Source organism: Mus pahari, chromosome 22 (genome assembly GCF_900095145.1).
Source record: "Mus pahari chromosome 22, PAHARI_EIJ_v1.1, whole genome shotgun sequence".
Taxonomy (NCBI): Eukaryota; Metazoa; Chordata; class Mammalia; order Rodentia; family Muridae; genus Mus; species Mus pahari.
The window spans coordinates 15955404-15972452 of NC_034611.1; the positions used below are offsets into that span (position 1 = coordinate 15955404).

Consider the following 17049-nt stretch of genomic DNA (forward strand, 5'->3'; position numbering starts at 1 on the left):
GGGAGGGAGGGAAGGAGGGAGGGAGGGAGGGGAAGGAAGGAATAGGGAAAGAAAGAAAAAGAAAGAAAAAGTATCATTTTAAATTACTTTTTAATCAAAAACAAAGGAAGGCTAATTCCAAATAAAACTCAAAAACAAATTTTAAACTCATATTCCTCTGCTAAGGTTTCTGTTCTATGTCTGAATTACATTGACTATTATCTTGTGCCATGAGTAACACTAGAAAATCAAAGATTTGAAAATTAACCAAGAAATAGAACCAAGAATATATTCCTAAACAATTTGTTAGCACTTTTAATGACAAGGTTCAACTCACTAAATTGCTAAAAGAACTCTTTGTTTATATACAAATTTTAAAATGTTATGATATAAAATTACAATATTAACAAATTGTAGGAACATTATTTAAGGGAAAAAGAAAGAAGTGATAATGCCATAAAAATCTGACAGTGCTACTTGGGATTGACAGCCTTGAGTGCCAGCTTGAGTGGCCTGGGAACATGCCTCTTCATGTGTCTGCATGGGCATTTTCTGAGACAGTCAGATGGGAATGAGGAGGTCACACACTAATGAATGGACTGATCCTTTAGTGCATTCCTAATATGACGTCATTGTTCAGAAGCAGTGGAAAGTAGGAGGCGGGGCCTTTGGAGAAGGTGGCTAGGGACATGGCTTCCAGGTTGTGTCTTTCCTAGCCCTCTGCCATATTCTCTTTCTCTGCCTCCTGGCTGCCATGCCTCCTGGCTACGATCATTGAAACCTTTGAAACCATGGGATGAAATCAATCTTCCTTCCTGTAACTTGGGTTTCTCAGGTATTTCATCATAGTAACAAAAGCCTGAGTGTAGTCACCCCTCATAATGACTATGGATGACTTCCATTTCCTCCCATGATTAAATGTTCCAAGTTGATGACTGATTTTTTTTTTTTTTTGGTATTTAAATTTTCAATGTAAATTTAAAATAATGAACTAACTTGAAAATTTTAGTGAGAAACTTAAATATTTTAAAACTTGGCACTTACACATAATAGCAGAAAGACTGAATTAAAATTATGCACTTATTTTCTATGTATGACCTTCGCGAATGTGTAAATACCCATAAAACACTATATAACATTTGTCCAATATTTTGAAATAGAAATTGGCAGTCTTTGGTGAGAAAACTGAAATGAGTCCAAGTTTGTCCTATAATAAAGTACGATATAAAAGGAATCACACCTGTGGTGGTGTAGATATGCTCGGCCCAGGGAGTGTCACTATTAGAAGGTATGGTCCTGTTGGAATAGGTGTGTCACTGTGAACATGGGCTTCAAGACCCTCATCCTAGCTGCCTAGAAGCCAGTACTCTACTAGCAGCCTTCAGATGAAGATGTAGAACTCTCAGCTCCTCCTGTACCATGCCTGATTGGATGCTGCCATGTTCCTGCCTTGATAATAATGAACCTCTGAACTTGTAAGCTAGCCCCAATACAATGTTCTGATAAGAGTTGCCTTGGTCATGGTGTCTGTTCACAGCAGTAGACCCTAACTAAGATAACATGCTTCCCTTCGGAAGCAGCTCCTCATTGGAACCCATGCTAACTGCACTCACCTAGCTCGGTGCTGGAGTAATCACTTATTATCCATGGGAACACAGGGTACTGGGACAGGTCATTGCAGCTGCGGTCAGCCAGGTTGTTGAGGTGGAGCAGGTACTGGTAGTTGGAAAGGTGCCCTCGCTGCCACTGCAGCATGTAGCTCTCTGCAGTGTGTTCTGCAACGTGGTGTTCTGAGGGGAGAGAGGCCTTGGCAGTCACTTCCCTTCGCACCGGCACTGGCTAGCTTTGACTTAATGTGTCAGAACGAGCCTACTGAGTGTGGCTCCTTCTATGAGCTTCTCAATTATTCATTTGTTCTCACAAAGATCCAGGAAAAGTAGTTATTAAGTATATTGAACTTCTACCAAGCTACTCCCAGATATTATATAACGTTACAACTACTGAGAATATGGTGTGAATACACAAGTATTGTGTGACAACAGATGACAAGTCCATAGTGAGTAGCACAGAGTTCTACAGAATGTGCTGGGTTTGGACAGTCTTAAGAACCATGGCCACTTGCACACCCTGCCCCCACATTTTTTATGAAGCCAGAACAAAACCATCTGGGTTTAATTAACCTTTCTGTAGGTTCTGAAGAGGTGGGTCACTGCCAGTTTATCAGCTACATGTTCTCTATGATCTCGAGAAAAACAAAACTCCAAAGAAAAGGGGGGATTTTGCAGCAGGACTAAGTGTCAAACCAGAACAAACAGGAAGCAAAGACTGGCCTCGTAGTGAGAACTTTGGGTTGACAAAGGCTGGGACGACTCAGCTTTCCCACAAATGAGCGGATTTGCCATTTTGTTTAGAAAATTCTGCTCTTCTGAATCTCAGCTCTTCCCGGGATGTATCAAACAACTTAGCTCCTACGCTGTTTTGCTATTTCTGTATTCTTACTTACTTCTTACCAAGCCTCTAGTTAACTACCAGGAAAGGCTTTAAAACATGAAACATTTCTTTATTCTAGCTCTTGGATCCTTTGGGCGAAGCTTGAACAAACTTTGACGTGAGCTCAGACAGAGGGAGTGGTGGCTGGAGAGCAGAGGGAGGGAACGCCTTTGGCGGCAACCTTAGCATTCACCTGCACAAACTTCCTCTCCCACCTTAAAACACCCTCTGGTTTGGTATTCACAAATTAAATCATGACGTGACCGGACATAAAAACACTTGAGTAGACTCTTTATAACTCACTCAAGTTGGAAGTCATTAAAATGGGGACATATTTAAACATAGTCATCAAGAGCTTTAAAAACACACAAATGAACTATTACCAAAATAAATTCACATTTCTCTTGTTTTTAAGATATATCAGAGAACAAACAAGCATAACTATGGCGAAGTGATGTCTTATTTGCTGTCCCAGCTTCTGAGGCACTTAACTACCTTCAATAAACAGACACAAAGAGACCAGCAAACCTAGGTACGTGGCGATATAAAAATAGAGATCATCTCTGTCTTGAGGCTCATAGAACTTTAGGTATATGTCGGAACACAGGTCGTCGTCTGTGCAAAACACTTCCAAGCCCTAAAGATTCAGAAAAAATAAACAAATAGTACCATGTTCATCCTGAAATCACATGTGTACATAATCTTAAAAGTCAGGTGAGCATCTATATGCTTGAGTTTTCGACCTTGTTTACATTTATAATTTGATTCAAGGATATGTGTTCCTATATTCATCTTTGTGGTCTTAAAACTTCTTAAGATGAAGAGATATACCTTAGGCAAACAATGTAATTCTCTTTGGTACCAAATACTGCTACTGACAGTAGTTTTTATGAAATTACAAATCTGAAATTTAAAATTAGATGGCCAATTATCCCACATTTCTTTCCTTGATATAAATGTTTGGCTTTCTTGTACATATTAAATAACCATGAAACATAACAAAATAATAATCAAATAGACCATTCAATTATGGTTATTTAAAAAAAAATCCCATGAGCAGAATGTGTTCTCAGCACTCAGGAGACTGATGCAGGAGAACATGAGCTCTGGGCTGTCCGGTCTGTACAGTAAGGCCAAGTCTCAAGAGAGAAGAAAATGGTAAGCTTCCTGGGCACCATGCTGGCAAAGTATGGATGGGAAAGGACAGCACGGAGAGCCCAGATGGGTCACGGGTTCAGCCTAGTGGCATTAGTTAGGAAAGCTAGGGAATTAATCCTGGATTCACAGCTGCTTTCTGTGTCTGTACAGCAGCCGTGCCAGCAGCAAGGGAGACGAACCAAGGGAATCTCATTGCTCTGCTGACCGCTCGCCTATAGTGAGAGCACGGGTTTCTAATCGCATCTGTTTTCCTTGGTTTTCTCCCAACATTACAAGTGGACAGAACATAGGTAGCAAAGTGCTTGAATTTTTACAACCTAAAAGTACAAAAGCAAACTAGTTATAGTCTGCAAGAGGAATTGAATTTATATCAATGTCAGTTCAAAACACTGTGGAATCATCTCCTCAGAGGTGATTAATTTTCTATGTGAGACAAAGGTACGTGTGCTGTGTGCACAGCGAGGGAAGTGGTGGGAAGAAGCAGCCGAATGCCTTAATGGTTGTCTTCCCTATTTCTTGTTCATTGAGCTCAAAGGCTACATTAAACACTGTCACTGGTTGCCTGTTCGCTCTCACTGTACTAAAGGACTTTGAGGGTCCTCCCAGTCTCACTCTGAGACCCAGCTGCAGTGGGTACGAGGTGGGAGGAACACTGCACTGCTCTGCAAACATTGGTCTAGCCTCAGGCCGGAAGCTCTGAAAACTCTCAAGGAAGAAGCTTGAGAACCCTCTAGTGCTTTGCTCTTTGAACAAAAAAATATTTTCTGCAATAGAACCTCTTAGTTATTCCTGTATCAATGTCTAGCTTCCACATGCTCACCAACCCCACATGTGTGTTTTCAGGCCTGTGCAGGGGCCTGTAAATCATCCAGCTGCTACACTACAGACTTGACAATCCCCCACAGGCAACTGTATAGCGCCTGAACTCACCAAAGGCATGAGGCCGTGCCTCCTTTTGTAAATGCGCCGGACATCCTGCAGTGTTATCTGGACCACAGGTTTCTTTAAAAAGCATAAAGACAGTGTCAAGTGTCACAACTGTGGCTCAATTGGAAATTGTTCAGTTGCATCTTACAGTAGGGAGGAAAAGAACCACAATCCTTGCCTTCAGTGCAAGGTGAGCTCCTAGGAGAGATCTTGGACGAATCGTACCTGGTTTCACATTTTGCTCGGACACATTTCTAACCCTTGTCAGTAATCTCAGATGAAAATGGTACCTTCATCTTTCAGGTATCACAAGGGTTAGTGTATGGCGTGGAACATTCAGGAGTGAGCATGAATAGCTATTCAAAAAGCCTGTTCTTTTAGAAAATTATTTGTCTGTCTGTCTGACTGTCGGTGTACCTTGGAGTGTCTGCATGCGCCTATGTATGTAGGGCGACATGTATCTTCACTCATATGTGAAGGCCAGGAGGAATCATCAGGTACCCCTTGCTCTCTCTCTCTCCACCTAGTTGTTGGGGCAGGGTCTCTCCCTGAACCTGTCTATACCTGGCTCTGCGCTGAGATTGCTGGTATGCATGTGCTATGTGTGCCAGGGTTCTAGCTCTGGTCCTGATGGCTGGCAGCACATACTCTTAACTACTGAACCATTGCTCCAGCCCTGAGTCTCTCTAGGGCTTTGCTTTTCCCTATCATCTTTTTTATTTTAAAGAATTATGTTTTTCATCTTCTTAATATTACAGAGTATTAAGGCTCGAAAATTAAAACATAATTAAAGCTCTTTCTTTTTTAAAGGAAAAACTTTTTGATTCTCTGGAACTTGAAAACAGTAATAAGAGAGAATCACAATTAGAAAGTATTGTATGCTTAGGTAAAGGGCTCCCAGGTGACAGGAAAGCCAGGCTATGCAACAGTGAAGAAACCTGGCCAGGGATTGGGAATAAACACATGTACACTGTGTCCCATGAGGCTGTGGTGCCATACATTTCCTGCAAGTTTTTTGACCAAAAATAGTAACAGTAGCAGCCAGTAGCAGAGAACACCATGCCAGCCAGCCATGTGCCATGTCACTGGAAGCTTTGCCCAGTGTGTGCCGCCATCTAGTGAATAAAACTATTATGACCCCATGTCTGAGGCATTTAGAGCCAATTTTCAGGGCATACTCTTCTTCCACAGAAAATGCCCCCTGTGGTTAAGGTGCCCTGCAAGTGTCATAGCTGTGTGGCCAGAGAGATGAGACTTGTCCTGCTATCGTGGCCCACGTAGAAAAGGCCCACCTCTGGATAAGCAGCGAGTCTCAACTCATGTGGGTGTAGAGATCTTAGCTTGTGTTCACTTCCTGGCATAGTTTTAGGTCTAGTGATCTTCTCAAAGAGAAGACGGTTTCCTAGATGGTGGGAGGGGAGGGGTTCTACAGCTCCTGACTGTGGCATCTTACATGACTCCACAGTAGCTGTGAGACCCTTACACCACCACCCAAGGAAGCCAGAGAACGACTGTCTGCTGTGAAGGAGAAGCAAGCAGTTCCCCTCTCCCCATCTGTTTCCCATTCACCACAGCACTTCCTTGGTGTCTTACCCTGTGCTTCCCAGCAGAAGGAGGGGTCTCACCCATAATCAGCAGGGGTGGGCTTTCTTTACACACTACTAGGTACAAGGTCCTTCAGCATGGCTGAAATCCAGGCGAGCGAGCGTGCACACTCCAACTACACAGGCACTAGGAAGTTACACTGCTATACAGGGCTGCCAAATGGCTTTGACCTTCCCCAAGATGTGAGGGCACAGTAATTATAATGTCAGGTTCCTGGAAAATTTAGCTGAAAGACAGAAGCAAGCACTGTACATGGCCCTGTGATCTACGTACCGGGTACCCATTGAGAGGCTGGAAATACAGGCTGGTGTCTGTAATGCACACGTGCCCAGGGTTCGTCACCAGAGGCGTTACCATCTCTGCTTTGCACTCCATGTGCAGCTTTTCAGAAACGTTTTGGAACCTGCAAAGATGTTTCCAGCAAAAGTAAGAAAAGTTCGGAACTGATCCACTGCCTAGGCGTAACCACGGTGTGAGTGAGCTTGCTTATCTATTGAAGCACTACAGTCATCAAGGGGCTGCTTAAATAAGGTTGACATGCTTTCAAAAGGCACAGTGGAGGCCTGGCTTTTTTATTAATTGAAGAGCTTACATATCACAGAAACAAATGTCTCCCAAATGGTCCGTCCTGAAGCAATTCCTACAGCATGCGACTTCCTACTTTTATATTGTGAAGACCTACTTTTAGAGCCTCCTAGGAGAGCAGAGGTGCTACCTCTTATGCCAGCTGAGGGGGAAGCTGAGGCAGGAGCTTGGGCTACAGAGAAAGACCCTACCCTTAACATACTTACTTTATCTGGGTTAGAACACATAAGTACAATTGCTTTTAGGTCAGTTTCATTTCTCCATATAAAACCACTCAAAGATGCCTTTTCTATTCCTAAAATGCTTAACTAAAAAATAACTCCATTTCTGATTTGTGAATTTAAAAAAGTAATGTGGGAACAACTAAATTATCAATATTCTAGGGTGATTACTTAGTTAAATAACTGGATTAACAGTAACTCTCAGGGGCCTAGAAATGCAGCTCCGTGCTAGAGCAGCGTTGATCATGCAGGGGCCTGGCTCAGTCCCGCACCGAGATAACTAAGGAAAGAATCTCGTTTCCAGGGCATGACACTGTCCTCTAACTGAATATGTGAAAACTCGAAGAGACCCCTGAAGTTCTCACCTAATGATCAAAATGAACTGGCAAGTGGATCAGCCCTCATGAGTCAGTCCTTAGAACCAACCAGAAGCCCAAGTGTGCAAATGTATTTAAATGACCTTGACTGCAAGAGGGAAGAAACAGACCAACAGGTCAGAGGCCTGAGGAGGGTGGCTTCACAGGGTGAGCCAGTCTCTAAGCTTGGACACTCCAGTAATTCTACAACCGTCACTGTCAGCTTTAGTGTGTCTCTCCAGCAAATGACAAACGAGTCAAGCAAGCACCACAACGGTCTGCACCCTCGGAAGGACCCTCAGCCAGCTGACAGGGGACCAGTACTGCAGACAGGGACGCAAGAACTGAATACATTTCCTACCAGGAACCAGGAAATAGTCATCAAGAGCGACCATGTGCTGGACTATGAGACAAATTCAAACACCAGAGGAGTGAAACATAAAACGTGTTTTCTGATCAAGTAATATTAATAACCAGCAACAGAAAGATAACTATAAAACCATCAGCTGTGTGAAAATTAAGCAACATACTTCCAATCACCTATGGGCAAAGGAAGAACTGGTAGCGTTAATTACAAAATGGGTGACTGAAATGGGTCCTGAAGCAGTTCTTCTAAGTGGGGACCTTCTAAGATGAAGGGCTACTGTAACAAGAGAAAGTCTGATGCCCGCTCCTGCAGCCTTGCCCTTAGCAGCTACAGGAAGCCTCCTTTGCTCTCTATAAGCTGAGAAAGAAATCAAAAGAGCAGACATTAGCTTTAAATAAAATGGAAGAGTAGAAAACGAATACACAGGTCATTCATTATTTGAGGTTGATAAGCTATGTAATCCCTTTGCAACACTGACAAAGGAAAACGAGGGGACAAGAAGCCTCACCACAAGGAAGGCACAAATAGACACGACCGCCATCTGCTAGCATTAAGAAGACATGCTACCATGAGATGGCTCAACTTTTCTCCCACACGGTGGCAGGAGAGAACTGACTGTGAGACGTCCACCTGGGTGTGATGGCAGGCATGCACTTGCAGCCCACCCCAACTACATACATAGGCTTGTTGTTTTTGATTTTACAAACGTTAAAGGCTTTTAAGAAACACACACATCTCTCTCTCTCTTTTTAAGATTCATTTATTCCATGTGGTGTTCACAAGTCTTGCCCACATGTATATCTCTGTACTGCATGTGTACCCTAATACCCTAGGAGGTCAGATCCCCTAGAAGTAGAGTTATAGACAGTTTGTGCCACCAGGTATCAATAGTTATTGTAAAGATAAAATAATAAAGAAGAATATGACATAAAAATATAGGCAAGTAGCCCATATCTAATTAATATAAGGCAAGAAATGAACAAGAGACTGGGATAATAAAAAAGCACCATTATTTTCAGAAAATGTATTGCATGCTTAATAAAGTCAAGAAAATCAATGGGAAAACCATTAGAACAGTAAGTGTACTTTCTTGGTCCTGTGGGGAATGATAGGAAAGTATTCTAATCAATTCCAAGGGCCAAAGAAAGACTCTCCTGAAGAACTGACAGCTAAGCTAAAATCAGACAGCCCAGTTATCCAGGAGCAAGAGGCAGGAACATGTCCTAGTCATGAGAAACACGGGGCTAAGATGAGGGAGCAGAGTTTGAAAAAGAACATGAGGGAACAAGAGAACAAGAAGTCGGTGCGTGGCCAGCAGGATCTGCTCGGTTGCAAGCAGCCCAAGCCCAGAAACTCACAAGAGCACACATCCATCTGGGGCTGTGAGCAGCGAGCAAGCACCACGACGGGAGAGGCTGAGACCATGCCAGGATTACACGAGGCCATGTACAATCTCGTACATTGTAAGTCCCAACAGTCAAGTGATACATGTGTTCTTTACACGGGACAAAACTTAGTATGTCATTGGGCTCAAGGATGATGAGGAACTCAGGAGGGAAGCCGAGCATTGAGAAGATGGACTGAGGGTTGCTATGGTGCACTGGGCCAATCATAGTGGAGAAGACAAGTGGACAGGCTAGAGAGATGGCCACAGTGGGGATGCATGGGCTTTATAGTGGCAGAGGTCAGGAAGGAGAAGGCAGAGGAAGCTCTGAGGTCTCTCTCGTAGGCTGGACCATTCCCTAAGAGGAGCAGGTGATGACGATGAAGGCAGCTCTGTCTGTGTTGCTAGGAGCAGCACCCACAGCCACTTGTCTCTCTCTCACAGCCCAGCCTGCTCACTGCATTCTAATCAGAAAACAAAATACCCAAATCTTACCTGTTTTTGTCAAACGATGTTCTAGCCAGCCGGGACTGCAAGATCGCTGTTATCTACGAGGAAACCATTTAAAACATATGGGTGTGAGTCTAAGTGAGATAAACAGAAGTTAACTCCTAACCAAACACAGCAATTGCTCGGGACACTCACCATGGCCATTTGGTCACCAAGTTTATCAAGGCAGGATGCTCTGTGCAGCTACAATGTTACAAATATACACCATTAGTTTTCCTTGAAGATAGTTGCAAGTATTTGTTTAGAAGCATTGGAAAAATACTGATTACTCGGTCACTTAGTAACCTGTTTAAAAAAGAGTCTGATATGTCTAGTTTTCCTTCTTAAATTTACAAATTCAACAAATTCAAGTAAATCTGTAGCATGTGTAGAAAAGTGACAATTATTTGTGCAATATGAAATAAGAGGTTTCTTGAGCATGCCTTTAATCCCAGTACAAGGGAGGGAGAGGCAAGAGGGAGGCCAGCGTCACCCACCTGAGCTCTCCGGCCTCAAAAACGAAAAGTGAAAACTAAACCAAAGGTTCCCAGCTCGGGGGGTGGGGGTGGGGGGTTGGGGGGGGTGCTTGTGTGGAAGGCTGGCTTACCTGTAGCAATGTCTCCACAACATCTTCCACCTTCCCAGGAACTTCCAGTTCAAAGACATACTCCATTTTCCCCTAGCGAGGACAAAAGCAGCAGCTCGTCAGCCTGATGCTCTAAGAACATCTGCACAGCAACTGCCAATCTCCGAGTTTCTTGTGGCCCCATCACGTCAACATGTTAAGTCAGGCACAAAAATGCAAGCCTCTTGTTTGTGTGTGTGTGTGTGTGTGTGTGTGTGTGTGTGTGTGTGTGTGTGTGTGTGGAGGAGTATCTGAGTGGTATTCACACCCAAATCACTAGACTGAGTCAAACAGATTAACTTCTTCCATGTAAGTGAGTCTTGTCTGTCAAGGTCCAAGAAGGAGAAGAAAAGACCAAACCCTTTGTGACTGCCCACAATACTTTCAACTTGAAAGGAGGGTAGTCTATTGCTCATAGGGGTTTTTGTCAAAGTGTAGAGGCAATGTCACAACAAGAGAACAGTCACAAGGTGAGACACACTTATCAGGTAGGAAGGGACAGTCACACATAGTGGATGTGAACTGCACTACACGATCTCTTGTCTATAAAACTGCATAAGCAGTTTGTGTTTCATACACGACTGGATAAGATGCCACAGGCTGGTCTGCAAACGGAGCTGACTCAGCATGTGAGGCTGGGTTTGCACAGATAATGTGGCTTTTCTAATTCACAGAAGTGTCGTTCTAAGGAGCTAGCTGCATATGCCCTTAGTGCTGTACTTTCTCCTTTAGTAGGACACAGTCATGCTACAGTGTGCTGCAGAGCAAAGGATACCAACAGGAGCATCGGACAAGTGCCTGTGCTTCCCTGATAAATCCTGAGAGTGTCTACAAAGGTAAGGCTTACAAATAAAAGACTGAGTGACCAAATATATGGTACATCGTAAACTGAAAATATTTCTTGAATATTCTTAAAAATAAATTTCCAGTAATGTTAGGCAAAAAATTTTCAGCAATACATAGTAAATAGGCTTACAAATTTATACATTGAAGCTTCAGTTTCTTTCTGTTTAAAAAAGATGTGTTTGTTTTTGTTGTGTGCATATGGATACTTTGCTTGCATACATGTCTATGTATCATGTGTGTGCAGTGCCTTCAGAGGCCAGAAGAGAGCACGAGGTCCACAGGCACCAGAGTTACAAATGCTTTTTAGCTGCCAGGTAGGTAAGAAACCCTGGTCCTCAGGAAGAGCAGCCAGTGCCTAACCCTGAGCCTTCTCTCCATTTCTTTCCCTTCTAATACCATCTCTAAGCTTTTGCTATTAGGACTAAAAAGCCTGTGGATTCGGGAGGCAGAGGCAGGCGGATTTCTGAGTTCGAGGCCAGCCTGGTCTACAAAGTGAGTTCCAGGACAGCCAGGGCTATACAGAGAAACCCTGTCNCGAGGCCAGCCTGGTCTACAAAGTGAGTTCCAGGACAGCCAGGGCTATACAGAGAAACCCTGTCTCGAAAAACCAAAAAAAAAAAAAAAAAAAAAAAGCCTGTGGATTACAGGGGTACTTTTGCAATAACTGTTAATAAAATTTAAAATACTCAGTATTACCATATTTGATGAAAGATGCTACCAAAATCATAAAAATCTTATTCATCAAAATCACTACACAAACTTCAATAATACATGAGAGATTTTACTTACCCGTTCTATCTTATATGGTGCCACGATATTGTGCTCCTTAATAAAATATATCTGAGAAAGACAAGTCAACATTGAAACAATAATCAAAAGCTTTCACTAAAAGATTTCCTATAAAGATTCTATGAACTTGAGGTTTAAATTGTTATTACACAATCTCTATTTGCAAAGGTACCCATATTTATATTAGTATGGTTTTAAAGTACTGACATTGAAATCACAAATATTAAAAAATGAATCATCAATAAGTGAATGTAATATGTCTTGTAAATGTTATTATTTGTACCAAGTAGCCAATCACATAAGGCTAGGAAGTTGAAAGTCCAGGAGACAGTTCCCTAACAAATGGAAAAAGCAAAGGCATGGAGGTATGACATATTCAAAGACATCAAGAAGAGATGTCTCCTTCATCAAGGAGAGTTGGCTCATGGTGTCTGCATGAGGCTACCACTCCACCTGCATCTTAGAACAGTATAGAATCAACACCACCATCTCCAGAGTGCATCAACTGCCTGGACTGTGCCCAAACGGTGAATGTGGGGTATGTTGACGCCTGTTGTAGACTGCTCTCTGAGTTAACAGTAGCCCTTGGTCCTCACAGATATTTAACATGAGCTGGTGTAGGTCGTCTTTCCCTCTCGAGCGGACCCTGAGAGCCCCATTGTCCGTAGACTTGGACCTTCACCTGCCCCTGCTGTGCTTCCGGCCTGAGAAAGTATTTATTTCCTGCCTTTCCCCTCACAATGTAACTCCTCCCCTCTCCACTGCTCCTGCATCTCAAGGGCAGTTGTTCTAGCAGGGTTCAGAATGCAGGTGTGTTCCATTCCTGTGAGTGTTCACTAACTGCTCTGAGAACTAAAATGGCACCCTCTTCCATCTCAAACAGGTAGCCACACTGATGGCATCACACCGTCCTCTGGCCATTTGTCTGACCGTTGTGTAGCAAGACTCTTTGCCAGAGTTATTTGTAACTTCTTTGGGCCCTTAACCAACCTTTATTCCACTAAACTACTGAAGCCACTCCTCTGAGACCTCCAGGTCACTAAATCTCATAATCAATTTGTTAAGCCTCTATGGCTGGCTGCTGTGGGAAGTTCTACCCTGCCCCAGGACTTACGAGTTCATTGGAAACGCCAACTTTCCACTTATCTGTCTAGCTTCAGCCTCATGAAACCTAGACAAGAACACCCTGGCGTGTGCTCCAAGTCTCAGGGAGGTCTACAGGCACCCCATTCCTCAAATCCTCCCGGTCTGTGCCGACCCTGGCCTTGACTTTCAGTAAATGGTAGCACGATCCGGCTGGTCGGAAGTCTTTTGTGTGCACTGCCAGGCTTTTCCTGAAGAATATATGCAGTCAGACTAGCTCTCACCATCCTGCCATAAACAAAGCACCAGGGTTTCTGAATGTCCCCAGGATCTCCTCGTTCCACTCTGGTCCCTCACCAGAAAGACTGCAAACACATACAAGTCAGGTCAGAGCCTTGGTCTTCCAGCTCCCAGTGGTCTTATTTGCTCTTACTCTACAGCCTTCTGCTGGTTCAGAGGTCACCGCAGCAGTGTCCCTGCTCCTACCCCAGTCTTCCTTAATAGTTGCTCTGCTCTGAATCTTCTGACTTTGACCAACTCCTATGTCTCCTAGCCACTCGTCTAAGACAGCACAGCAGTGGTCCCTAACCTGGCCCACTCCCGCCCTGCTTCCACTTCCTCTGTAACATTCATTACTTCTTCGAACTAGAAAAAGTCCCCTTTCCTTCCCAGCTATGGAAGGCCTGCAACAAGCTAAGGATGTACTAAGAAATACAAACTGTGCACACAGAGCCAGGGTTGATAACAGCGCTCCCTCCACAAAGCACCAGATGGCAGGAGCTGTTTGCACCTGGAGCATTAAATATGAAGTTGAAGATAGTTCATGAATCTTTTCTTTTTTAAAAAAATTGGAATTCCAGAAGGCACTAACAGAAAGTTACTTAAACCAAAATCTAACAGATTTCTTAAGCTAAATGCCAGCACGTGTTTAACAGTGTTCTAGGAACGAAGGATTCAGTGATTAAGACAGCTGGGGTCGCTCTTGCTACCTTTCACTCTACTCCCAAGATGCTCCAGTGCTGTGCTGTGCAAATCTCTGGACTAATTGCTCAAGAGCAGTCATGTTCCCCCCAGGTTTCCTGCACTCATGTGATCACAGAATGATGCTTCTCTGGACACTTCAGAAGTGCACAGAACGTAACCCAGATAACACACCCTTACACAAAGTATGTGAAGTTGCAAGTCAAAGGAACAAAGAAAGACCTCTGCCCTTCCTTTACTTAGTTCTTTCAGTCTACAAACTAACTAATGACGTGCCAACAGAAAACTACATTTTAATTTCTCACGTGATGCCAATACTGGTTTGAGTCCAACCGCGGATGCATAAGTGAATATGGCACACTTTCGGAATAAACAAAAGACAATACTGCGGTCATTCCGGAGAGGAGGGTCTACCCTTCCTGAGGCACGCTGGGCTGTCAGGTAAGCCTGAGGTCACTTAGGCAGCCTGGCCCTGGCTTCCCACCTTTACAGTGGGCGGCCACAGAAGGAACTACTGCGCTCTCCTTCCAACCCTCCTGTGCTGGGCTCCTGAGGACAAACTGCAACTCTTATACTTAGTAAAAAATACAGAGGGTCCTGTGAGAAAACCTTAGTTTTTAAAAAGTTTATTTCTCAGTGATTAAATTCTCAAGGCATTTAAACATCTATTGCAAGTGTTACCAGTTGAGATTTATATAAATGAATAATTTCATCATGCAAAAAATTATACACATTAACACCAAAATCTTCACACAAGTTTGGAAAAATACATACTAACATTTTAATAAGTATTTTTACTAAATGTTTTCTTACCTGACTGAAAATGAGCGAGATACCCCATGATTTTGCCCTGAAATGAAGATAAAAATCATCAGATATATAACATTTTTTGTTGAAATAAAATTAAAAGTGAAAAATGACCTACTTTGCAAAGTGTTTATTGGCTCCATTTTCTCCGTGTTTTCCTATTTTTAAACAGTCTCTCAAGGGAATCTGGATAAAATTGAGAGAGATTATTATAAAAAAAAAAAGGTAAAGATGAAAGTACACAGACACACACACAAAATTAGGAATGTTTCTGCTCACATTCAAAACGCTTTACCTTAAGAATGGGCTGAGATATTGCATCTGGTTCAAAAATCACTGATTTTGAACATATCTTTAAGGAGCCTCTGATTTTCCTGGAGCCAGAGGAGAAGAGACAAATTATCTGATGAACGCCAGGACGACCTCAAAAGTTATTTATTTTAACTAGAACATGGATTGCTAAGGTGTCAGCTAATAAAAGCTTGGCAGTGAGAGAAAGGCTGTAGCAGGGTGGTGGTGACAAGCCACCATGTCCCTTACCGCCACTCTCAGGAGGCCGGAGAAATACACACAGGCTGAAGTTACAGCTTCGCTTGTTAACAGCAACCCCACGACCCCATTGATTACTAACATTTGCCAACATTATCATTGTTGTTATTTTGAATCTTCACAACTGCTCTGCACATAACACAGTAAAGAGGAGGGAGATACCTGAGGGTTACAAGCTAATACTACACCACCTTAGATGAGGACCTGAGCATGCAAGGACTTGTGTATTTGTGAGAATCTAAGGAAAAAAAAAATCTGTGAGTCTCTATCTGTATATAACTTAGCAGAAATCTAAAGTGTCAAAAACAAAACAAAACAAATTCCACTAAAACTACGGTCGTTTAGTCTGAGGACGTCCTCCCAACTTCCAGCGCAACACTCTCTCCTCTTGTGAAGGACGTTTGCTGGAAATTCCTGGTTATCTTCACTACTCAATACACCACTGAATGGATGAATGGATGAACGGGGCCATCATACAGGGGGCCACAGTTCAGCTTAAACTCTGCTTTCTCAAAGAGTTTTGAAATTTTACATTTTTCATGTTGTTATATCTATTTGCTTTTAATATGCAAATGAAAAGGTGAAACATAAAAACATAAATTCTGGGCTGGTGAGATGGCTCAGTGGGTAAGAGCACCCGACTGCTCTTCCGAAGGTCCAGAGTTCAAATCCCAGCAACCACATGGTGGCTCACAACCACCCGTAACAAGACCTGACTCCCTCTTCTGGAGTGTCTGAAGACAGCTACAGTGTACTTACATATAATAAATAAATAAATAAAATGTTAAAAAAAAAAAACAAAAACAAAAACATAAATTCTAGGCCTTTAGGCCCAGGCTTGAGAATGTGACCTTTGTGACTCAATGCCCCAAGGCATGCTAATCATAAAACAGAGATCGACATTCCTCCACCCACCCGCTTCTTGGGTTCAGGGAGTGTTCGTTCAAAGAAAGTCACCCTGACCCACCCCAACCACTCCTGGAACCCACTATGCAAATGTGCTATTGTTAGAGGCTCATAGAAACTGTCTTGACTCCCACTTCCTCATGACTCTTAACTGGTATTTTTGGTATTTTCCAACAACGCCCTCCCCATCCCCTTGAGTTGTGGTTTCTTCCTTTAAACACCCCCCTCAAACAGCTACTCAGGGTCCATAGTCCTCTACCCCTGCGTGGTGTACGACTGTGGATCCCAGAGCGCTCTTGGAATAAAAGGTCCTCTTGCAGTTTGCATCAAGACCGTTTCTCGTGAGTGATTTGGGGTGTCGGCTCCTGAGTTAGAACGTGGGTGAGTCCTCACGTTGTGGGTCTTTCACAAACATACCCAAGATTAAAACTTTTTAATAGTATAAAATTTCTAAGTATATGCAAATAGAATAGAAAATACCTACACATATACTAATCACAGAATTTTAGCCATTTGTCAATATGTGGTGATTTTTGCTTCTTGTATGAACCCCTCCTTAGCCCTGCTGGTCTACATACAGGCCTGTAACCAGAGACACTTCCACTTCCATGTAAGTCTTTTAAAAAGTTCTTTCTTTCTTTCTTTCTCTCTCTGTCTCTCTCTTTCCCTTCCTTTCTTTTCTTTTGTTTTTAAGATAACATTTTTATTGGTTATTTAGGAATTCCACATCACAAACCCTAAGCATACTCATTTCCCAGTCCTCCCAGGGCTGCCCACCACCGCTACACATATCCTCACTGGAGAATGGTCAAGACTCTGGTGGCCAGACATTTAGAGAAAACGAGTCCTTGCCTGCCGGCACCACTGTCAGAAGCCATCAACTGTGGAGAGCTAACCTCAGC

General features: G+C 43.0%; 1 protein-coding gene across 2 annotated transcripts in view; it reads right to left on the reverse strand.

Moving 5' to 3' along the window:
- The window catches only part of Nsmaf (neutral sphingomyelinase activation associated factor), a 55930-nt gene that overhangs the window by 25187 nt on the left and 13694 nt on the right, over window positions 1-17049 (reverse strand). For both annotated transcript variants that reach the window (XM_029533226.1, XM_021222341.1), the window contains exons 3-13: window positions 14988-15066; window positions 14811-14878; window positions 14699-14735; window positions 11822-11872; window positions 10169-10240; window positions 9718-9765; window positions 9568-9620; window positions 6433-6562; window positions 4558-4629; window positions 2998-3106; window positions 1593-1769 (exon numbers count right to left, since the gene is read on the reverse strand). In XM_029533226.1, the coding sequence (XP_029389086.1) occupies window positions 1593-1769; window positions 2998-3106; window positions 4558-4629; window positions 6433-6562; window positions 9568-9620; window positions 9718-9765; window positions 10169-10240; window positions 11822-11872; window positions 14699-14735; window positions 14811-14878; window positions 14988-15066 (896 nt within the window). The remainder of the gene's footprint in view (window positions 1-1592; window positions 1770-2997; window positions 3107-4557; window positions 4630-6432; window positions 6563-9567; window positions 9621-9717; window positions 9766-10168; window positions 10241-11821; window positions 11873-14698; window positions 14736-14810; window positions 14879-14987; window positions 15067-17049) is intronic.